The sequence below is a fragment of the Heterocephalus glaber genome, unplaced genomic scaffold, assembly GCF_053883595.1.
Source record: "Heterocephalus glaber isolate CG9 unplaced genomic scaffold, H.glaber_assembly_v1.0 deba00000594, whole genome shotgun sequence".
NCBI classification, from domain to species: Eukaryota; Metazoa; Chordata; class Mammalia; order Rodentia; family Bathyergidae; genus Heterocephalus; species Heterocephalus glaber.
Window position 1 is genome coordinate 11,286,624 of NW_028258151.1, and position 23,984 is coordinate 11,310,607.

Genomic DNA, 23,984 nt, shown 5'->3' on the forward strand with positions numbered 1-23,984 from the left:
CCCTAAGGGACCCAGCCACTGAATGACACATGCCTGGAAAGGACACATTATTTGAGATGTTGTTGTCTTGAAAGAAACACAAGAAGCCACTCTCTTCTCCACTGTAAAGCAGAGGATCAGAAGAGGGTAAGGTTGCCACAGGGAGGGGACACTGGGGGGCAGCACTATTCAGAACCTGAGCTTTGGACCAAACTCCATCTGGGGAGGGACACGAACCAGACCCTCAACAAGACCTGATGTAGGCCAGGTCTAACGCAATACCTGCTGACAAGCAGAAGCAAAAACACTCTGTCCCTGCAGGGAAGTTTCTCAAATCCCCAAGTTTAGACCATGGGATTGATTAACATTAAACAATATGCTAACAATCACAGGTCACCAAACCCACAAGAAACCCAACCACAATGGCAGTCAGCTGAATCAACAAATCCCATACTTCTGGAATCATCAGATACAGAAATCTAGAATAGTTATACATGTAACAATTAAAAAATTAAAAAGTACAGTCACAAAGTACAGAAAGAATGTTGGGAATGAAGAAGTATGAGGGAAAAAACTGTGTGACTCTTATAGATGAAATATAAAATAGTTAAATCTCCAATAACAGAATAAACACTAAATCAGACAGCTAAAGGGAGAATTAATGAGGGAAAGATATACATGAATGCTCTTAGTGCATGTGACTACAACACTGCAGTTACTATCAAGTTTGAAAAAGAGCGTTGATCAAAGAAACCATGAGTTGTCTTAGTTCAATTAAACAGTGAAAATTGTAGTCTTTGTGGTAAAAATTAAAAATAAGGGACATATTCACCTTTCTCACAGGAAAAACATGTTTTGAGGAGTAATCCCAAGAGACAGTGATCCAAAGACCCTTTCCATGTGCATAAATACCAGTGCGGCCCAGCTCAGGAGGGATATCTCCAAGACTTCCAACAACAGCAGGTGTCCCCTAGGGGGAAAAACTGTAGTGCTACAAAGAGGGAAGAAGGGAGGTGGCTGGTGTTCCCTGCTTATGAATTACTAACTAGTTGCATGTATCATCTATTCATGCAAAGGAATTTTCAATTTTCAGAAGATTAAAAAGGACACATGGCCTCTCAACAGGAAAATACCCTTAAAGAAGATTTCAACAATAAAAACCTAATTGTCAGACAATAGCCTGGACATCCGTCCTCAGACCATCTGCCTGTGTGTCACAGGTACAGCACTCCAGGAAAAGGTTGTCATTGCTGTATATTTATGTGAGAATCTTGGAAAATTAATGACATGGTGAAAATACTATGCGGGAGAGGAGCACTGACTTCATTTCAGACAAACCTTCAGGAACCAAAGGCAGTGTCATATTTTGCAGTGGAATGTGACATTAGTGCTTGCTCCTGGCCTTTCAGGCTGTGCTCCCTGATGTCCTGGGTCCCAGGTAACCCCCTGCTGCAGGAGGACAGTGTCCCTCTCATCTCCCCAGGGCACTGGCTCCACACCCCCATGGATACCCAAGTCTGCAGTTGCTCAAGTTCCTTATATAAAATTGTATAGGATTTGCATGTAACCTACCCCATCCACCTGCCTGTGGACTTTAAATCATCTCTAGGTTTTCTAGAAGACTTAAGACAATGCGAATGCTTCATAGACAATTGTGCTGAATTGTTTGGGGCAGTGGTGGTGAAATACAGCATGTATGCTGCAGCGTGCTATTTGTTATTACTGAATGCTCTAAAAGGTCTGCCATCATTAATTCCGGGGATCATGACAAGAGAGAGATCCATACATGCTCATTACAGGCATAATTTGTTTTCAAGTATTTTCTATTCACATTTGGTTGAATCTGCAAATGTAGAGCCCCATGGAGAATAATGTAATTTCCAGAGGAAAAAACAAAGGGATTTGACAGAGCAAAACGGACAGACAACATATTTAGATTTGATTTATCAGGAGATACTATGGACTAACATTTCTATTTTCTATGGTTTCTTACCCCAAAAAACAGGAAAGAAGAAACTGTATGATAAATAGGACATTCTTCCACTGGTTAAATTCAGTTGCCTATTATTAAAAAGACAAAAAACTAACGATTAGATAAATGACATTTTGCTTTGACTGTGTTTTGCTGCAGGAACCACCTTCCTTAACAGAAGATCCAATTTTAAAAATCCTAGACCAGAGATTGGTCAAATTATTTTCCCTCCCTGAACCTCAGCTTCATCTTAGAAAATGGGGATTATTAAAAACAACAACAATAACAACTTCCTTAAAAGGTTGATGTGAGGACTAAATGAAATTCAACATCATTGGTGGCCAATATAAAATGATAGCTATTGTTGCTGAAGGTACTATTTACCTTAAAAATATTTGGTAATTTGTAATGATGAAATCAGGATTTGAATTATTTTTATAAATAATCTTTGAAAAGAGTTTATTACCAAATTAACAATATTAGCAAGAAACGTTCAAGTTCATAAACTGTTTTCAAGAACTTGCATCATGGAAAATAAACTATAAAGTACTACAAAACAATCAAGTAATTAAGGGAGAAAAGATGGTAGACAGAGAAGTTTAAGGTTCAGTTTCTGCTTCCTAGGAACTTAATTCCTTACTGAGAAAGTAAACTTAATCCTTTTGAAATGGCAGGAAACAATGAAAACAAGTATTTTTCATGTGTCCCATGCCTGTCTCCAAAAACAATTTCAGGATGACTCAATAACATGATTGGGATCTAGGGATGGTGGTGTACACCTATAATCCCAACACTCAGAAGGCTGAGCAAGAGGAATGCCGCAAGTACAAGGCCAGCCTGAACAATATAGTGAGACCTTGTGTCAAACAACAACAACAAAAAAGAATCAAAGTTCTGTTCAAGTTTACCAACTCTATATATTTAGAACTATTTACATCATTTTAGGTTTATAATTCAAATTTTTAAATAATTGAAATGGAATTTTCTACTTAGTAGAGCGTTGTCACATTTTGGTGACATTGATCCATTAATAATATTTTGCCTATTTCTATCAAAATGATATACATTAAAGGTTGATGACTGTTGAAACTGGTTGAATGACACATGGGTTGTGCTATTCTCTATGCTTTTGTATATGATTCAAAGCTTCTATCATAAAATAAATTTTTTTACATGCTTACTTCTGGGGCTGGGCTAAACTCATGTTTAGCACACAGACACATACATACATGCACAAACACGCACACACACAATGCTTACTTATAAAAGAAAAAAATCATAATTTTAAATGTTTTACAGGGAAGCCCAAAGCCGATTGAGGGAGGTGAAAATATCCAAGAGAATTAAAGCCAAAATAATGAAGCCAAAAGCAGTAAAAGACCAGAAGAACACAAAATAATAATACACAAAATAATAAAATTATGGAAAACACTCATCTGAAGTTAAAATAATATTCAAAAAGAAAAGAAAAAATAAGCCCCAAACTTCAAACTAAAGGTAAAAACAACATTTTCTCAAAGAGCTACAAGTATTTATGCAAACAGTAAATACCAACTATGTACTCCTGATACTACAAAAAACACTGAGGGTGGGCCAGGGATTTAGCTCAGTGGTTCTGCTGCCTGCCTCAAAAGCACAAGGACCTGAGTTCAATGCCCGGTACCAAAAAAAAACACAAACAAACCACTGAGGGTTATTTAGCAATTTTCATTAAAATATGAAGATTCTTCTCCAACCTAAGTTTTTATAGATTTTGGTTTATATTATGTCTAATAATAATAAGGTTACGCAGGTGGCAGTTTTGGAAATAATACAGCAGGACATTTATTTTAAAACAGGAAGTAATTAAAGATTAATAACAAACAGGGCCGGGGATTTAGCTCAGTGGTTCTGCCACCTGCCTCATAAGCACAAGATCCCAAGTTCAATTCCTGGTACAAAAAAAAAAAGATTAATAACAATAAAGTACTTCTAGACTTACTATTTCTCTCAAAGTATGTGGAAATCTGAATCTTTTTCATTTTGCACTTTGGGTTTGTTTTTCAACCAAGAAAAAACAAAGCCCTATTTTTTTTAAATTATCAGCTATGAAACACCAGATGGACTTTGGACCTTTTCAGAGAATCATGTAACTAAACCAAGTTCACTTCAGACTATTTTCCAAGGGCCTGATTTGATAACAAAAGGAGCCGTCGTCTCTGACTTTGTTGAACAGAGGTAGAATCAAAGTCCTGTTAACAGATCTAGCAACTGTGTAAATCCAGAGTCAGGATGGACTTCGCACAGGAGTGGGTCACACATACAAGTCACTGTGGTCTCTAGTCCAGTCCCTCTCTCTCACACCCAGGCACCAGTCAGCCAGAGAAAAGGATGCATTCAACTTCTTCCACAAGCAAAAGGAGTCAGCATCTTGCTCCAGTTCACCAATCATAGTTCAGAACAACAAAACCAATCTTGGCAAACAAGATGTGACTTTGCATCCATGAAGTCACTTCTTTATGCTGTATTTGGTGCAAAATCTAAAATGGAATCACCAGCATAAAGAGCGACCAAAGTATATTATATGCATTGAAACTGCACCCCCCAATGTGAAGCTACTGGCAAGAAGAAGAACACTATGTAAAACTTGAAATATGGTTTCTATTGAATAAACATCACCTTCACACCACAGTAAACTCCAAAAAATGTGAAGTCAAACCATGTTATTAAGATGAGGCCCAGATGGGCATGGTAGCACATTCCTGTAGACTGAGGCAGGAGGATCACTTGAGTCTAGGAGTTTGACAACAGCCTGAGTAATATAGCAAGACCATATCTCAAAAGAGACAAGTAATAAAATACATAAAATGAAGTTTTTAAAAAGATGAAGATTGTTTGTATATGTTAGGCCTCTTTTTATAAACTACAAGAGCTAGATTATAGTTTTTCACCAGTGAGGGAAGGAAACACTCACTATTCATACACAAATAGAATAGTTGAGATCATAGCAAGATGTGTTTCTATCACCTGCTGAACTCAAGAAGAGTTTCTTAAACTCTAAGCCCTGAATTCTATTCCTGTAAAATGACAATAATGACAGTATGCTCTTCTGAGGGCCAGTGTGGAAATGCAATGAGACACTCACAAATGATGCTTTGAAAAACATTTTCTATGAATCTTAGCATCATGGTGATCATGGCAGGCACAAGCAACTTCCAGAAACACCTTGCGTAAGTTTGTAAATCAATGACTCAGATATGGGAACACATACTACTAGAGAAACACTATTGTAAGTTATAAACATCATATTCCTATTCTGTTTTACTCATAAGGTGCCTAAAATCCTGTTTCTGGCCACTATGTCATTCATCATATTGTTCCTATGAGGAGATATGTTTCATTCCCAAATAGGTCTTCCAAGAGCTTATAAAAATTTCTAGATTTTTATTCCCGGTAATAAATATAAAAATGAAGCAATTACGCAGTCATGGTGGTGCACACCTATAATTTCAGCACTCTTGAAGCCTAGGGCAGGAGAACTACAAGTTCAAGTCCAGCCTGAGCAACATAGCAACTTAGTGAGAAATGTCTCAAAGAAAAAAATGTTTTAAAGATCTAGAGAGGGCTAAGGACTTAGTTCAGTGGTTCTGCTGCCTGTCTCGCAAGCACAAGGTCCCGAGTTCAGTCTCCGGTACAAAAAAAAAAAATTCTGGGGATATAGCCCAGTGCAAAGGCCCTGGGTTCAATCCCCAGTACCACAAAATAATAATAATAATAATAATAATAATAATAATAATAATAATAATAAAGTACATAAACCCTTTTGAAAACTATCAAAATTTCCTTCTCAGGGATGTAGTTTTTCCAGGACCTCCACATCAGCAAAAATGGAAAGTGGGAGCCAGATATAGTGGAGGTTCATAAGCTCAAGTCCCACCTGAACAACTAAACAACTTAGTGAGACCCTGTCTCAACATATAAAAAATTTTAAAGGGCGGGGATATAGCTCAGTGTTGAGAGGCTGGGTCCAATTCCCAGTACCACAAAACAGGGGCAGTGAACAGTGGTACTCAAATTCAGATTTTTATTGTTTTCCAAAAAGTTTCAAATTCCAAGTTCTGTTACTACTTCTTGCTACTCCCCAATTGTCTAAAGAAAAATATTAACATAAGGATAGTACCAAAGGATCATTAAGGTTATCAAACTTGTTTTTTGAGACTAGGTCTCACCATGTGGCCCAGGTTGGTTCTGAATTCCTGGGCTCAAGAGGCGGTCTTCCTTCATTGTCCTGAGTATCTTGGGCCACAGCTGAACCTGGTTCTCAAGCATCTTGTTTTTATGTACCCTCCTGGTAAGCCTGGCTACCTTTACACATTTAATTTCATTAGTACCTAATGCCAAATATTAAAATTGTAAAAAAGAAGCAGGATGTATCATGTACAAGTACAAATTCCCTATGATGAGTGTTATCACTATGTACACCTAAAATGTACCAATAAAGGTTTTGCTATGAAAAAATAAAATAAAATTCTAAAAGATGACTAAGTAAGACTCCAATGATCATTACTGGCTCACCTGTTGGAAGTCTCCAGTGGAGACACTAATAATAAAAGTGGGGATAATCATGAAGCAGGCATTGTAGAAAAGCACTCCATACTTCCCTAGCTCCTGCAAAAACAAAACAAAACAAAAGCCACAGTCAACTTTAGAAATATAAAGCATGAGATTTTCTGGAACTATTAATACAAGTACATATCTAGCCAAAATTAGAATATGCATTCTGACCAACTCTGTATTGAAATGTTTTCAGCAAATTTCTCATGCAAAATGTTGCTGTTTAACACCAAAAACTATAGATGAAAAATAAAATAGATGAAAATGGAAGGCCTCCAAGGTTGACTGTCTCTACCATTCTATGAAGCTTTTCTAAAGCATGTTATTCAAAATGAGGAATCTGAAACAAAATAAAAGATTAAAAATGTTAACATAAACACCTTCTTTAAAACATCCATTTCCTCCATTGAAGAACAGCCTTGTTTTGTATTTACTTTCATTCAAGAGACCATACCTCATCTACACCAAAAGAGTGACATATTGTGGTTTTTCAAAGGCAACAACCTCGGGTTTGTAAAGCTACTGCCATTAAAAGAAACAAATGGCCGTAGAGTTGGTTTTTTTAAAGTTGCTTATGGAAATGAGCCTGGGGCTGGAGTGAGCTCTGTCCTCTACACAAAGAACCTAGGACTAAGAACCATATGCCAGGTTCATCCAAGGCATCCAGTAACAGCTGGGGTTGGGGCCACCACATTTGAGGGTAAGAAGAGCTGTTCTGGAGGACTACACACATTCGCCATTCCAGTCACTTCATCCCATAGACAGGAAACTGAGGTTTGGAAAAGTTAAAGTTCAAAGTTACAATGGCCAATGAGTAAAAAGAATTTGCTTTTCTAGATAGATGACAAAAAGACAGACAGATAGATTGATTCCCCCTGAGTGAACATGTAAAATAGTGACATCTTGGTCTGGGAATGTAGCTTGGTGCTACAGCATTTGCCTACTATGTAAAAGGGTATGGATTCCATCTCCAGCTCCACAACAAAATAAAATAAAATAGTGGCATCTTCATTTCCCTATCTAATTTTCTCCCAAAGTTTTTCAAGACTAGGAGTAACAAGGACTTACATGCACACGCACACATGAGATAATTAAAAAGAATTAGTAATTGGTAGATCATATTACATAAATTACACATCAACATTCTAATTCATTTTCACTTTCCGGTCATTGTGGAGCCAGCTGGCAAAGCTAAAAGCAAAAGCTATAGGAGGGAAGAACTGGTACCTTTGGGTCCATTTTCTGTTTGGTATAAACTCCATTTGCTGCTGTGAAGATGTCATTCAGAAATACAAAAATATAACCTTCCAGGTTAAAAGCAAGGTCTGAACTGTAGGAAGAACATAAAACAGGGATAATTATTTAGAAACTTACAACTTGGCCTCAAAGTTCTAATCAAATCCCGGTGAAGTGCTAGTAACACCTTTTCTATGGCATGTGTCTGCCTCTGTGGCAGTTGAATGCTTAATGCCTCTCTCTGCTCTGCCTCCAGACAAAAACAAACCCAGCCAATCGGGCAGCTTCAACTTAATTGTCCCTGAAGACCCAGGGACCTTCCCTGACTTCCTTTCACCGCAAAGCCCTTTGTTTATTGTAGTAAATGGGCCCAGCCTCAGTACAGCCAATGGGGACACAAGGAGGGACTGGGCAAGAAGGGCTGTGTGGAGAAGGAATACCTCCATCTGGTGCCCAAACAGTGCCCTGTCCATCACAAGACTAAGGCAGGCATCAGCAGTATGTGTCACTCTCCCAAGGTTCCTTTCTTCCCACGATCTGGAAACATCTTCTTGCCAGTATCCACTTTACACAGAATAACTTGACTATAAAAATGTTTAGAAAGATACAACACAGCGACAAGAGGGAGAATGATAACTGGTATATGATGTGGGCATTCACTTGCACTTCATCTTATCGACAGTACCAGAGCCACGTTGTACTTCATAAATTGCCAGGAAGAAAACTTTTCCTCTAACTTAGGTTCAGCACCTGAGAGTATACAAATTTATTTACTTGTTTACCATTCATTTATTGGTTCATTCATTCATTCATTTGTTGAGACACTATCTCACATGTTGCTCTGGCTGGCCTTGAACTCCTAGGCTCAAGTGCTCCTCCTGATTCAGCCTTTTAAGTAGCTGGGACTACAAGCACTGTGTCTGCTAATTTAACCAACAAAAGACAGACTCGGGGCCTCATGCAGGCCAGGCAAGCCCTCTATCACTGAGCTCTATCACCAGCCCAGGGAATACAAATCTTATTAATATTTTATGTGCAGAAGAGTTCACAGGACAGTAAAACTCAAGCAGTTAAGACAGGAGGACTTTAAAACATTTTTAGGAAGGAAAAAGGGTTTCAGCATCCAGGGACAAATAAATTGTGAGGAGTGACTAGGAGCCATATGAGGGGAAATAATGGAGGAGAAAGGTTATTTTAAAGTGTATTTATGTGGAATCATCTCTGGCTGACTCTGCCCAGTGGTAAGGGCTGCTCTCCTCTTCCTGGCACAGATGGTACAAGGGGTCACCTGCCCCAAAGGAAACCATATGCCCAGCTCCTAGGCAGAAAGGGGAAGGCAGCAAACCTTCCTGCATCTGTTGGTTCTCTAGTGTCTTTAGCTCAGAATGACCCTTATCCTAAAGTGGCATGTGTTTGGTGCCATATCCTGACTCTCCTTCAATATCAAAATAAGATTATCTCTAACCAAAGGGAACAAAGTAGACAAACATTGCATCATTGCAAATTAAATCATAATTTTGCTTGAGGCTTCCATTGGTACTACTATCTTTCCATACATTTATGAAAAGTGTACATTAAATGTAGGTGATCACACACCAGAATGCTCCAGCTCAATCACAAAAAGGGATTTTCAGCTAGGCATAAGGCATACGCCTATAATCCCAACATTTGGGAGGCTGAGACACAAGAGGAACACCATGAGTTCAAGACCAGCTGGATCTATATGATGAGTTCAAGGCCAGTTTGGATTTGCATAGAAAGACCCTATCTCAAAGTAAGGGTCTTCTACATCTCTTGCCTACTCACTTTTTTTTTTTTTTTGTATGGGGGATCAAACTCAGGACCTTGCACTTGTGGGGCAGGAGGAAGCACCACTGAGCTAAATCCTCGGGCTACCTACTCATATTTGACAGGGCATCAAGAAGAGTTTGCTCCTCCCCAAGACAGTGAAGTATTGTGTTAAATAAACCATGCATGGCCTGAGGATGTCTCCATACATGAGTCCTTACATAATTAACTATACTCTGACTTAGTACCTGAACTAGCTCAAAGCCTGATTTAGGAATATACTTTCCTAACAACTAACTGAGTCTCAGCCAGCCACAGTCATGAGCTGCAGGCAGCTGCACAGCTGCCTGATGGTTCCTGTTCACATAAGGCTCATGCTGCACTGTGCTGCTCCACTGACTGCGCCTTGCTCCGGTTTTCTGTCCACAGACACAGCCCCACGCCAGCTCTGGGGGCTGCTAATCTGCCAGTCGTACCTCGGTGCAGCTACAATCTGTTAACATTGTCTACAGGGTTTTTCTTCCCTAAATTCTTTCATTGATACGTTTTAGGTATACAATACATTTACATTTGTCATTGGGTGCTTGTACTTGTACATGATGTATCTTGGTTCTTATTTTTTCCCCATTACTTGTGGTCCCGTCAGCCCCTCCACCCTTTCCTAATTACACAGACTTCATTTCCACTTTTTTTCTTTTCTTATAATTTTTCCTTTCTCTTCTTTCCTTTCCCCTTCCCCTCCCACCATCCCCTAACCCTTGGACTTTTCTTCCTATTTCAAATTATGAATTATTCATTTTAATCATTTTAACCCTTATTTATGCTTTCAATTTCCCCACTACAGAAACTATTTGGTATTTACACATGTGTGTCCTATTTATTTCACTTAAGAAAATGGCCTCAATATGCATCCATTTAGCTATAAATGTCTCTAGTTTCTCATTCTTTATGGCTGAGTAGTACTCCAATTTATAAAAAAAAACCCAAATTGTCCATATCCAGTTTCCAGTTAATGGGCCCTTGGGCTGTTTCCAAGCTTTAGCTATTACAAACTGTGCTGCTATAAACATGGGCACACATATATCACTGTGGTATGATTCTTTTAATTCTGTGGGGAAGATACCCAGCAGGGGAATGTCTGAGTCACATGGGACCTCTAGCCCTAGTTCTTTGAGGTATCTCCATACTGATTTCCACAGTGGTTGCACCAGTCTGCACTCCCACCAACAATGGAGAAGGGTTCCTTTCTCCCCACACCCCTGCCAGCATTTGTTATTGGTTGATTTCTTGATAGCAGCCATTCTTTCTGGGGTGAGGTGGAATCTCAGTGTTGTTTTCATCTGCATCTCTCAAATGACCAGTGATGCTGAACATTTTTTCATATATTTGTTTGCTGCTTTTACTTCTTTGTCTGAGAAATGTCTGTTCATTTCAGATGCCCGTTTCTGAATTGGGTCTTTGAATTTTGGGGTCTGATTTTTTTTCAGTTCTTTATATATTCTAGATAGTAGTCCTTTGTCTGAGGTACAGCTACTAAAAATTTTTTGCCACATTGTAGGTTGTCTCTTAGCTCTTTTTGTGGTTTCTCTTGCAGTGCAGAAGCTTTTTAATAACATGAGATCCCAGCTGTTGATTCTTTGTGCTAGTTCCCCTGCTACTGAGGATTTGTTCATAAAATCTTTACCTATGTCAATGTCTTCGAGAGTTCTACCTAACTTATCTTCCAGCAAGTTTAGTGTTTCTGTTTTAATATTTAGATCTTTAATCCACTTCAATTTTAGTTTAGTGTATGGTGATAGGTATGGGTCTAGTTTTAATCTTTGGCAGGTTGAAATCCAGTTTTTCCAACACCATTTATTAAATAGGTTATCTTTCCTCCAATGAGGGTGGTTGGCTCCTTTGTCAAACATGAGGTGGCTGAGTACGTCTGGAGTTGTTTCTGCATCTTCTAATCTATTCCACTGGTCCTAAGGTCTGTTCTTTTGCCAGTACCATGCTGTTTTTATCATAGTAGCTTTGTAGTATCATTTCAAGTTAGGGATTGTGATAACCCCTGTCATGTCTCTGCTGCCTAGAATTGCTTTTGCTATTCTAGGTCTCTTCTGGTTCCAAATGAATTTTTGGATTGTTTTCCCTAGTTCTGTGAAGTATATTGCTGGAATTTCAATCAGCATTGCATTAAATCTATACAGTAGTTTTGGAAATATGGCCATTTTCACTCTATTGGTTCTTCCTACCCAGGAGCAAGGGATGTCTTTCCATTTCTCTGTATCCTCTTCGATCTGTTTTTTCAGAGTGCTGTAGTTTTCAGTGTAGAGGTCTTTTGTTTCCTTTGTTAGATTGATTCCTAGATATTTCATTTTTTTGGATGCTATTGTAAAAGGAATTTTTTCCCTAATTGTTCTCTCAGTAAGTCTGTTATTTGTGTATAAGAAGGCTATTGTTTTTTGAGTGTTGCCCTTATATCCAGCTACTCTCTGAATCTGTCAATTAAGTGTAGAAGTCTTTTGGTGGAGTTTTTTGGGTCTTCTGTGTAAAGTATCATATCGTCAGCAAATAATGACAGTTTCACTTCTTCCTTTCCTATCTTTATTCCTTTTATTTCTTTCTCTTTTCTAATTGCTGTGGCTAATGTTTCCAGAACTACATTGAACAGGAGAGCCGATAGTGGGCGTCTTTGTCTTGTTTCTTATTTTAGCATGAAAGTTATCAGTTTTTGATAACTTAGTATCAGTTTTTGACCATTTAGTATGATGTTGGCTGTTGGTTTTTCATAGATAGCCTTAATCAGGTTGCGATAAAGACCTTCTATTCCAACATTCTGTATGGTTTTTATCATGAATGGGTGTTGGATTTTGTTGAATGCTTTTTCTGCATCTATTGAGATGATCATATGGTTTTTGTCCTTGGCTCTGTTGATATAGTGTATTACATTTATTGATTTACATATGTTGAACCATCCTTGCATCCCTGGGATAGATAAATCTGACTTGGTCAGGGTGTATGATCTTCTTGATGACTCTCTGTATTCTGTTTGTCAGTATCTTGTTGAGGATTTTTGCATCTATGTTCATTAGGGAGGTTGGCCTGTTGTTCTCTTTTTGGGTTGGGTCTTTCCCTGGTTTTGGAATCAAAGCAACACTTGCTTCCAGGAATGAATTTGGAAGCCTTGCTTCCCTTTCAATTTCCTTGATGAGTTTAAAGAGTAATTGTGGTAGTTTTTCTTTAAATGTCTTATAGAATTCGGCAGTGAAGCCATCAGGACCTGGGCTTTTCTTTGTTGGTAAAATTTTTATTACATTTTCAATTTCACTCATTGTTATTGGGGTGTTTAGAATTTCTATATCTTCTTCATTTAACTTTGGCAATTTGTATGTATCTAGGAATCTGTCCATTTCTTCTGTGTTTTCCATTTTATTAGAGTACAGGTTCTCGAAGTAGGTATTGATGATCCTCTGGATTTCTGCTGGATCTGTTGTGACTTCCCCTTTTTCATTCTTAATTGCATGGATTTGAGCCTTTTCTTTCCTTTTTTTTGATAAGGTTGGCTAAAGGTTTATCGATTTTATTCTTTCGAAACACAAACTCTTTGATTCATTGATTTTTGGTATCATTTTCTTAGTCTCCATTGCATTGATTTCAGCTCTGATCTTTATAATTTCCACTCTTGTACAAGCTTTAGGTTTGCTATGCTCTTCTTTTTCTAGGAGCCTGAGGTTCTGCATTAGGTTATTTGGTGTTTTGGTTTTTTGGTACCAGGGATTGAACTTGGGTCCTTGCGCTATGGATTAGGCTATTTATTTGAGTTCTCTCTGTTTTCCTAATGTGGGCATTCACTGCTATGAATTTCTCAAGTAGAACAGCTTTCATTGTGTCCCATAGATTCCTGTATGTTGTACTGGCATTGTCATTTACTTGTAGAAACTGTCTAATTTCTTCTTTAATTTCCTCTGTGACCCATTGGTTGTTCAGGAGGACGTTATTCAGTTTCCATGTTTTTGTTGAGGTTTTGCAATTTCTTATGTTATTGATCTCCTATTTTATTGCACTATGGTCTGATAATATATAGGGGGTAACTTTAATTCTTTTACATTTACTTAGACATGTCCTATGAGCTAGCATGTGGTCTATTTTGGAGAATGACCGATGTGCAGCCGAAAAGAACGTGTATTCTCATTTTGTGGGGTGGAACACTCTGTAAATATCTATTAAGTCCATTTGTTCAATAGCTTGGTTCAGTTCTAGAATTTCGTTGTTAATTTTTTGTCTAGATGATCTGTCTATTTGTGATAGTGGGGTATTGAGGTCCCCCAGTACAATTGTATTAGTACTTATTTGGTTTTTCATGTCCATTAATATTTGTTTTGTATTGTTGGGAGCATTCTTATTTGGTGCATATATATTTAGGATTGTCATCTCTTCCTCTTGGATTGTTCCCTTCACAAGGATGTAGTGACCATCTTTGTTTCTCTTAATTAGTTTTGGTTTGAAATCTACTTTGTCTGCCAATAAGATTGCTACCCTTGCTTTTTTCTGGGTTCCTGGCATGGAGAACTGTTTTCCATCCTTTTACTATTCAGTCTATGAATTTCTTTTTGAGTTAGGTGTGTTTCTTGTATACAGCATATTGCTGGATTTTGCATCTTAATCCATTCTGTCAGTCTATTTCTTTTGATTGGTGAATTGAGGCCATCAGCATTGATAATTATAATTGATATATATTGACTCATCCTTGTCATGTTTTACTTTTGTTGGCTCTTCTATTTCTTATGTTTCCCCCTTTCCCTTTAGTTTCTTACCTTGCCTGGTGGCTTCCCTCTGTTGGGCCTCATGGAGTTGTGACCTTCATTGTCTTTTTCTAGGATATTATTTAGAATTGCTTAGAGTGCTGGTTTGGTGTTCATGAAATTTCTCAGGTGTTCTTTGTCATGGAAATATCTAATTTCCCCATAAATTTTGAAAGATAATTTTTCAGGATACAACAGTCTAGGTTGGAAGTTATTTTCTTTTAGGGCTTGAAATACTTCACTCCAGGCTCTCCTTGACTTGAGGGTTTGTATGATTCTGATGGGCTTTCCTTTGTAGGTGATGTGTTTTTTTTCTCTAACTGCTTGTAGGATTTTGTTCTTCTGTTGGGTTTCTGGGATCTTAACTATTATACGTCTAGGTGTAGATTTTTTTTTTTCGTGGCTAGTTGGAGTTCTATATGCCTCACTTATCTGTATGTCCAACTCTCTACCTCTGTCTGGTAAGTTTTCAACTATTACTTCTGTGAACAGTTTTTTAATTTCACTTGTACTTTCTCCTGTTTTTTTCGTGCACTCCTATCAGTCTTATGTTATTCTTCTTTGCAACATCTAGCTGCTGGATTGACTTCTCGTGGTCACCTATATTGTTAAGAAATCTCTGTTTTCATGGTCCTTAGCTGCAATCCTGACTTCTATATCTGATATTCTATCTTCAGATTCCCTTAATCTGCTGTGCATTCTTTCAGTGGAGTTTTTAATCTCCTGAATATCTGTTTGAATCTGTTTCATGGATTCCATTTCTTTCTCATGATGGGTGATCATGGTTTCCATTTCCTTCTTATGCTGGGCATTCATGGCTTCTAGCATGTTTCTGAGCTCATCTATTTTTTTTATCTGTTTCTATTCTAGAGCCTCTAATCATGTCTTTCACTCTGCTCACCATCTCTGTAGTTATCTGGGAGATTATTTCTGCTTTGAATTTTTCTAGAGCCTCATTCATCTGTTTTGTTACTTCCTGTGTTATCAGTTCAGGGTGTCCAGATGGTTGATTATCAGACTTTTCCACCTCATTTCCCCCAGAATTTGCCTTTTGTGGGCTGGAAGTCTGAGTTTGTGCCTTGCTTAAATGTCTTCTCAATTTTGTTTTTGGTACTGTCCTTGGTTGAATTCCTGGATTGATACTTCAAAATTGCTTATTGTAAGTATCTTTGTTGCTTGTAATTGGAACCCTTAAGGAATGATTGCTTGTCAGAGGTGTCTTCCAGATACAGCTGGTCCTTAGGTTTTGAGTCTCTAATGACTCTGAGGCTATCTCATTTTCATTATACCAGGAAGGACCACTGACTAGATCAATCACAACACCTTAGCCCAAGTGATACAATCAGAAACACCATAGCATGAAGTACATCTTAGAAAATGACAATTTGTGAAACTTATTAATCTGTCACCTTTAACTGTGTGAATTAAATCAAAATTGAATACCAACCCAACATATGTTTTTAGTGAATAAACTCTTCAATATAGCAATTTTACCCTTTGGGATGGGGAGTTAGAAGGAACTGGGGAGGGAGGGATAGATAGGTAGAAGGATGGGGGAAGGTTAGCAGTGAGGCCAGAGGACACAGGTGAGAGAAGGAAAAAGAGAAGAAAAATAAAGAAGAAATTCAAATTAGGGCCAGAACAGGAATAAAAAGGGAGATGAAGAACAATGTAGGACAGCAAGAGAGTGAGTATGAGAGAGAGAGAAAGGAAAAAAAAAGAAGAGAAAAATAAAAATTTGAAAAGATAGGGAAAAAATTAAAAATAGGAGGGAAAAAAACCCCAATAATAATAATTTTGGAAATAAAAAAAATGAAAATGAAGGGCCTCCTTGAGGGTATGTCTCTGCTGTCACAATAGACAACGTGGGCAGCAGTGTGCAGATATAAGTCAGCGAGTCTCAGCAAGCCAGTTGCAGACCCATGGGATTCAGGCAGATTTCTGGTGGGAAGTCCCAAGTTGAGCTCCTTGTCCTCCTGTAGGGTTGAACTCTGCAAAGTTGTACTGCAGGTTCCAACTGCCCTTCCCTGAAGATAATTCAGGTTCTGATGGCAGGTGATGATCCCTACAACTTACCCAGTATGGTGGTCTGGTGTCCCCTGTGTCTTTGTAGTGTGGAACCAGGTAGCAGTATAGCCAAGAGGCTAGAGTTGGGGGGGGGGGTCCTGCAGGCTCCTGCGCAGCTAAGTGGATCACTGCCATGGGCATGGTCAGTGGCGAGGGGTCCTCAACTTCTGGCAGGTCCCTGCCAGTGTGCCTGGCATGGGAATGGATGGGGTGGGACTCCCAGTGACCCACAACCTCTCTCTCCAGAGCCCCACCAGTGTGCTTGGTGCAGGCTAGATCTGTCTATAATTTTTAACATGAATAAGTAGAAAAGGGCAGGGTTCTAGAGGCCTGAGATGAAATCATGCCTATCTTGCTAGACAATGTGAGTATGCCACTGGGACACTCATGTTCCCTGCCAGGGTCCCTTCCCTACCACTGAGGCCTCCCCTTGCCTGGCCCTTGCTTAGGCCAGCAGTGGAAGCAAAGAGATGTGCACAGAAGCTTCTCGTTGCCTAGATAAGAGCCGATTCCAGAGCAATCCTTAGGACTTGTCATGTAGGCCCATTTGCAGACACTATTTTTCAACTTTTTCTGGCCATGTGACTGGCTTTTATGAAGAGGAGGTAAGAGGGAGTGACACTTGTCACTGCTGGACAGAAGCTTTATGATCCAGTTCACAGCTCCCGACAACCCCTCTCCTACCTGGGTGACTGAGGGAGCCCCATCTGGGCAGGGGTTACTCAATAGTCCCTGAGCCACAGGCCACCTCTGGAGCCCTCCCACAAGCACCCACTTCTGCTAGTCCCCAAGCAGAACTTGGGCAGAACATATGTGGGATGAGCACAATATATACTGAATGCTTACATTTTAAAAAATTTATTGCAGTAAAAAACAGGTCACAATGAATCCCCCTCAAAATACTTCCTCTGGCTTCAAACAGAGTTATACCATCATTTTTGCCACTTTATGAAGCATTCTGGAAGCATTCTTTCGTGAGTGTCTTTATGAGATGTGATGAAAAATATAGTGAATGCTGCTGCCAAGTAACATCTAATGGAAAGGCAGGCTCATAAAAATACTACAATGTGTCTTCATCCACCTTATTCACCAGATCTGGCACTGTTCCACTTCTAGCTCTTCTCCAAAGTCAAAATGACAATGTAAAGTAAATATACTGAATGGATTCAGGACATTCAGGCAGCTGTGATAGCACAACTAAAGACACTTGAGGAGGAAGACATACAGAACTGCTTCAGAAAGCGGCAAGGACAATGGGGTAAGTGTGTTCTAGGAAAAGAGGAGTATTTTGAGGGAGATTAATGGCAATCTGTCCTTTACTGTAATATATTTTCTAAAATATTTAAATATGCACTATACTTTTTGATCACACCTTATATGTGTGTTGAACCAGCAGTGTATGAGGGTATCTGTTACAGCAGCATAAACTGATTCCTACAGCAAAGTCTGATCTACAAGTTCATACATTTGGATGAGCTAACTTAAGAGAAGTAAAGGAGTCACAGTGGGCCTGCAGCTCAGCAGCATGAATGTCAACCCTGAATAGGGTCCTTTCGATGACTCCTAGGGAGGAAGGGGACAGTTGAGAATAGTTCCTCCCCACTGGCTCATAGGCAAAAGATGCTTTTGGAAGCAGGATTTACCTTTCAACTCATTAGGATATCATTAAACATGCTAAATGAGATGAGTAAATATGCTCACACACATACAGCATCTGAAGTGCATTCCTCACCAAAGAACCACCCACTTATAAACCACTTTTTTAAAAGCCTTCTACTGGCTGTCAGTGGTTTTCCAAGTGAGTCCTAAGGAACCCAGAAGAGAAAGGAGGCCCAGGTCACTGTAGGAGGAAGGCATCTTCAACAAAGCTCTTCTTCTTTTTAGCTACTTTCTTCACAGGATGTGCTTTGAGCACTCTTTGTGATTAAAACTTTCTCTGAGTGCCACTGTTCATCTGTACTGGCTGTGTTTCAGAGGGATATGACAGAGCTTCAAGGGGACTGGCCTCAGTCTACAATGAGGACTGGGCAAGCAAAGAAAACAGAAGAAAAGTAAATAATAATCCTCCATTCACTCAGGGACTAAACACACAGATAATGATAATCAACCTATCATTATTTCTAATAAGTCACTAGCATGCAATGTTTTTTCACATGCTTGTTTTGCTAATTATCTTTATCTACAACTGGAACAGAAGCTTCATGAAGGCCAGGGTTGTTGTCTAGTTTTATTGTCTATTAGATTCCTAACATGCAGAATGATGCCTGGTGTGCAGGACATGCTCAGTGGGTTTTTGCTGAACTTCGCCAACTCTTGTATCAACTCCTTGTGTGAGTTACCTCATTTAATTCTCACAATGACTTGTGAGGTGGATGCTATTTCAATCTTGGCTTAAAAATCAAGGACCAAAATAACTGAGACACTGGGAATTTAAATTGCCTGTCCTGGGTAAACAGGAGTAAATGAGGAGACTAGGATAAGACCCCAGCTATAATGAGTGGGAGTTCAAATCTTTATTTAAAATGCAATTGGTGAGCCAGGTGTGGTGGTGCACACCTGTAATTCCAGCAGTCTGGGAGGCTGAGGTAGGAAGATCACAAGATCAAATACAATCCTAGGCAACTTACCAACTTAGGGAGACCCTGTCTCAAAATAAAAAAGGGCTGAGGATGTCATTCAGTGCAAAGCCCCAGGTTCAATCCCTACTACTGCAATAAATAAATAAATAATTGTTTTTAAATGCAAGTAATGATCCAGAATCCTTGAGTCTAAATGAGTTAACAAAACAAGTCAACTGAGATTTCTCCAACCTCTTCTTCCCTGCCTTCAATCAAAGAGGCATTGGGCCAGGGATGTAGCTCAGCAGCTCAGCACCTGCCTGGCAAGCACAAGGTCCTGAGTTCGATCCTTGGTACAAATAAATAAATAAATAAATAAGGAATATTTTCTGTTATCACCTTTACAGATGAAGAAACAGAAGAACAAAAAGGCTGAGAAACAACTTTCAAGTGGTTGAAGTCAGGTGTGAATGCAGGAAATGTAACTGTACACATGTACTAGCTGAACCAAGCATCTGCTTTCAAATGTAACCTTGAAGTCTGCAAGTCTGCATTCTGGCTCTTGTATATGAAAGATTAAGCAGTAGTTCTGAGCTGTGCTGGCTTCTTTCCTGAATATACAAGCACATCTAGTGACAGTATTCCCCAGGGACTAGGAGTTATGTGCCAGTGTGGGCTGGTAGCCCCAGATATTTATGGATCCTACTACATTCTACTACTGCAACAATGAGTGCTAAGGTCTCATGAAATGATAAAACAAGCAACACACAAGAGCTCTGCAGATCTGTTGTGGAGGGTTTTTGTTGTTGTTGCTGTTGTGTTGTTGTTGTTATTGTTGTTTTGGTGTGTATGTGTGTGGGTGTGTGTGTATGTGCATGTGTGTTGCTAGAGATTAAACTCTAGGTCTTGTGCATGCTAAACATGCACTCAACCAATGAACCACAACTCCAGCTCAAATCTGTTTGGGGTTTTTTGTTGGGTTTTCTGGTACCAGGGCTCAAACCTATGACCTTCAAACTTTGTTCATCCTCAGCCCATTTTAAATTTGGTTAATTGAGACAAGGTCTCATTAAAAAAATTAAGTTGCCCAGGTTGGGCTCAAATTTGGACTCCTCCTGTTTCAGGTCTCAAGAGTGCTAGGATTACAGTTGTGCCACACTCGCAACTCCAAATCTATAATTTTTAAGCAAACATCTAAGAACTTCTCAAGTTAAAGATTTTTTTGTGTCCTACCAGGGACTAAAACCAGAGCCTTGCACATGCTAGTTAAGCAACTCTCCCACTGAGCTGTAATACAAGGAAACAGTTTACAGTTGTTTTGTTTTATTTGCAAAGAATAACTCTATTAATGATGGTAATGTTCACTGTACATATTCTCAGAAATGCTCTGACAAACAAGGAACCCAGTTGGACTCTCACAGGACCATAGGATTTCACTAACAACAGATTTGTCACTCAGCTGCTCAATTCAGCTGTAGCCAGATGGAAAATGAAATCCAAGGATGAGGCTGGACCTACTGTCACACCCACAGAGAAGTCACTGAGCAGAAACAGAGCAAAGTCTTACCCAGCTGCCACGACAGCCCCAAGGACAATGGTGAAGACGCTGGCCACGATGTCCAGGGAGTAATGCTTCCTGCACAAGGAAGCAAGCAGGGGAGGAAAGAGGAGAACAGAGAAATAAAGATGCAGATTCTGCTTTTAAAACAAACCAATATAACATTTATAGTTTTATAACTAAAATCTAAGTGTTTCACATAGTCACTAAAACTGTAAATCGGAATAATTTATTTTTTAAGCAGTTTTTATAATCTAATTATAAACTAGTATTTCTGTTCTCAGTAGAGAGACACTGGGACAAAACCAGAAGAGGAATTACCTCAAGGTCTGGTTCAAATGGACTTAAATAGAGTAAAGATTTTAAAAGGTGAAATTCAATGCTGAGGCTTAAATCAGTAAACCATCAACTACATTTTATCAATAAGTAATTGTCACAGTAAAACTCACTACTACCTTTCCCAACGTCATCCTAAGTATCCTTATGAGAAATGTTTACACCAATAGTATGAAAATAAATTTAGTCTAATGTTATCATCATTGCATCAGAATCCCTTTCCTTGATATTCTGTACTTGCATCCCATATGTATAGGGATAATTTTTCTTCTGTATTTCAAAACTGGTGTCTATTACATTGGGCTCATCAAATAGATTTATATGTGTTTTGAGATGCTTTTTTTCCTTTATAATTTTATAACAAAAAATGTGTGTTGTCTAATGTAAAATGACAGTTTTAAAACATCCTTCATCAAGTTCTTAGTGGATCATGGAAACAAGCAACTGATTTTAAGTGAATAAACTATTTGTCCTTAGGTAATTACAACAAATAATTCAAATCAACTACCTGAAAAGTTGGCTAGATGGCAAGAATTCCCTGGATAAAAATAATGCAGGGGTAGGAGACACACTAAGAATGAAGAGAAAGGAAAGTGAAATTCACCCAAGTATGATGGTCTCCAGGAGTAGAGTAAGTGGAATGGTAAACTTCCTGAGCACGGTGAACATCGGCAAGCTGTCAGGAAAAGATGTGAGTGAAACATCAGACAACCAGTGTTGGCTGGTCTTCTTGCTTTGAATCTGTCTTACATTTTTAACTAAGTCCACTAATTTTCCAAATTAAGAAATAAATCCTTAAAATTATGGTCAATTGATTTTCAACAAGGGTATCACAATAATACATTGGAGAAAGAAGAGTCTTTCCAACAAATGGTACTGCGACAACTGAATATCCTCACGCAAAAGAGATCAGAGCCAGGCCTAGTGGTGCATATCTATAATCCCAGCATTCTGGGAGGCCAAGGCAGGAGGATCACAAGTTCCAGTTCAGCCTGGGCAAATTAATGATTTAATGAAACCCCGTCTCAAAATACAAAAGGGGCCAGAGAAGTAGATCATTGCAAAGGCCCTAGGTTCAATCCACAGTACAAAAAGAAAGAAAGAAAGAAAGAAAGCAGTTAGCTGAACTCCTACCTAACATCATATATAAAAAATTGACTCAAAATATTTCAAGGACCTAAATGTAAGGAACTAAAATCTCTATAAACTATAAAACTCTTAGAAGATAGCATAGGAATACATTGTCATAACCTTGGCTCAAAGAGTCTTCTTAGATACAACACTAAAAGCACAATCAACAAAAGTAAAATGGACTCCATCAAAATTAAAAACCTGTATAAATGGATATGTAAAATGAGATATATATGTGCAATGGAATATTATTCAGCCTTAAGAAGGAATAAAGTACATTCTATGCAGATGAACCATGAAAACATCATGCTAAGTGAATAAGCCAGACAAAAAAGGACAAATATTGTATGATTCCCATGGTATGAGTTATCTAGAGTAGGCAAGTTTGCAGAGACAGAAAGTAGAATAGAGATTACCAGTAGCTAGGGGGTAAGGGGAATCAGAATTTATTATTTAACTGATACAGAGTTTCTGCTTGGAATGATAAAAAAAAATATGGAAATGGATTGTGGTGGTGGCTACAGAACATTGTGAATATATTTAATGCAACTGAATCGTACATTTAGAATGCCTAAAATGGTAAGTTTTATGTGATGTACATTTCACCTAAATCATTACTTCAATTTTTAGACATTTAAACCTTTGATGCTTTAAAAAACACCATTAAGAGCCGGGGATTTAGCTCAGCGGCAACATGCCTACCTCGCCAAGCACAAGGTCCTGAGTTTGATCCCCAGTACCATAAACGACACCACTAAGAAAATGAAAAGAGGGCCAGGGATTTAGCTCAGTGGTTCTGCCGCCTGCCTCACAAGCACAAGGTCCCAAGTTCGATCCCTGGTACCAAAAAAAATAAGAAAAGAAAATGAAAAGAGCTGGGAGGGGTGGTGCAGGCCTATAATCCCAACACTCAGGAGACTGAGGCAGGAGGATTGCTGTGAGACTGAGGCCAGCCTGGGCTACATAGTGAGTTCAATGACAGCCTGGGCTACACAGTGAGACCCTGTCTCAAGAAAAAAAAAAAAGAAAATGAAAAGAAACTCCAATGCATAGGATCAAATTTTACAAATCATATATATTTTCCCAGAATATATAAAGAGCACTTATAACTCAATAATAATAACAAACCTTATCTAAAAATAGTCAAAGAATCTGAATACACATTTCTCTGAAGAAAATATACAAATGAGCACATGAAAAGATGCTCAACATCATTCGTCATCAGGGAAATATAAATCAAAACACAATGAGATACTGCTTCACAACCACCAGAGTGACTGTAATCAAAGACAGACAAAAATAAATTTGGTAAGGAGGCAGAGAAGTTATAACCCTCATACATTGCTGGTGGAAATACATAATGGTGCTGGTACTTTGGAAAATAGTTAAAGCAGTTCCTACAAGTGCTACAACGAAAATTACGAGATAACTTGGTGAGTCTCCTAAGATTATACTCAATCAATATCAATCCAATTCTTCAAACTCATCAGGCGAAAATCGATGAAGTCATCTTTCTCTTTTACATCCTGAAAGTTATTCGTCATCATATTGTTTCTTTCCTTCAAAATTAGTCAGTGTTCAGATTGTGGCCTCTACATAACATTTAACATTAAAAGTAACCAGGAGATCCTTAGAGAAATAGAAGGAAAAGCGCAAGGTAAGCCCAATACATCATGCAGCACAAAACAAGGACATCAACAAAAACTAGTGGGCCTTAAAAACCAGATGCAACTGAGGGCCAGGGATTTAGCTCAGTGGTTCCAGCACCTGCCTCACAAGTACAAGGTCCTGAGTTCGCTCCCTGGTCCCCCAAAAAAACAGATGCAACTCAAAGGAACTGCCAGTGGCCTGACATGGGACAATTAGAACATTGAAAGAATTATTTTTATAAAGAATGGAAACATATCATATTAATAAAACAAATAGACCAGTAAAAGAAATAGCCTAGAAATAGATCCACACAAATATAGTCAACTGAT

At 38.7% G+C, this 23,984-nt stretch overlaps 1 protein-coding gene across 11 annotated transcripts in view; it reads right to left on the reverse strand.

Annotated features, from left to right (window-relative positions):
* Slc35d2 (solute carrier family 35 member D2) overlaps positions 1-23,984 on the reverse strand; it is a 152,575-nt gene that overhangs the window by 108,831 nt on the left and 19,760 nt on the right. For 7 of the 11 annotated variants that reach the window (XR_015448836.1, XR_015448835.1, XM_021259396.2 and 4 more), the window contains exons 5-9: positions 21,479-21,550; positions 20,548-20,616; positions 7,772-7,874; positions 6,506-6,598; positions 1,973-2,040 (exon numbers count right to left, since the gene is read on the reverse strand). Coding sequence is in view for 6 of the 11 variants with exons in the window: in XM_021259396.2 (XP_021115055.1) it covers positions 1,973-2,040; positions 6,506-6,598; positions 7,772-7,874; positions 20,548-20,616; positions 21,479-21,550 (405 nt within the window). In the remaining 5 variants the exon portion in view is untranslated. The remainder of the gene's footprint in view (positions 1-1,972; positions 2,041-6,505; positions 6,599-7,771; positions 7,875-20,547; positions 20,617-21,478; positions 21,551-23,984) is intronic. The other 4 variants (XR_015448837.1, XR_015448839.1, XR_015448838.1 and 1 more) reach the window with 1 other exon arrangement.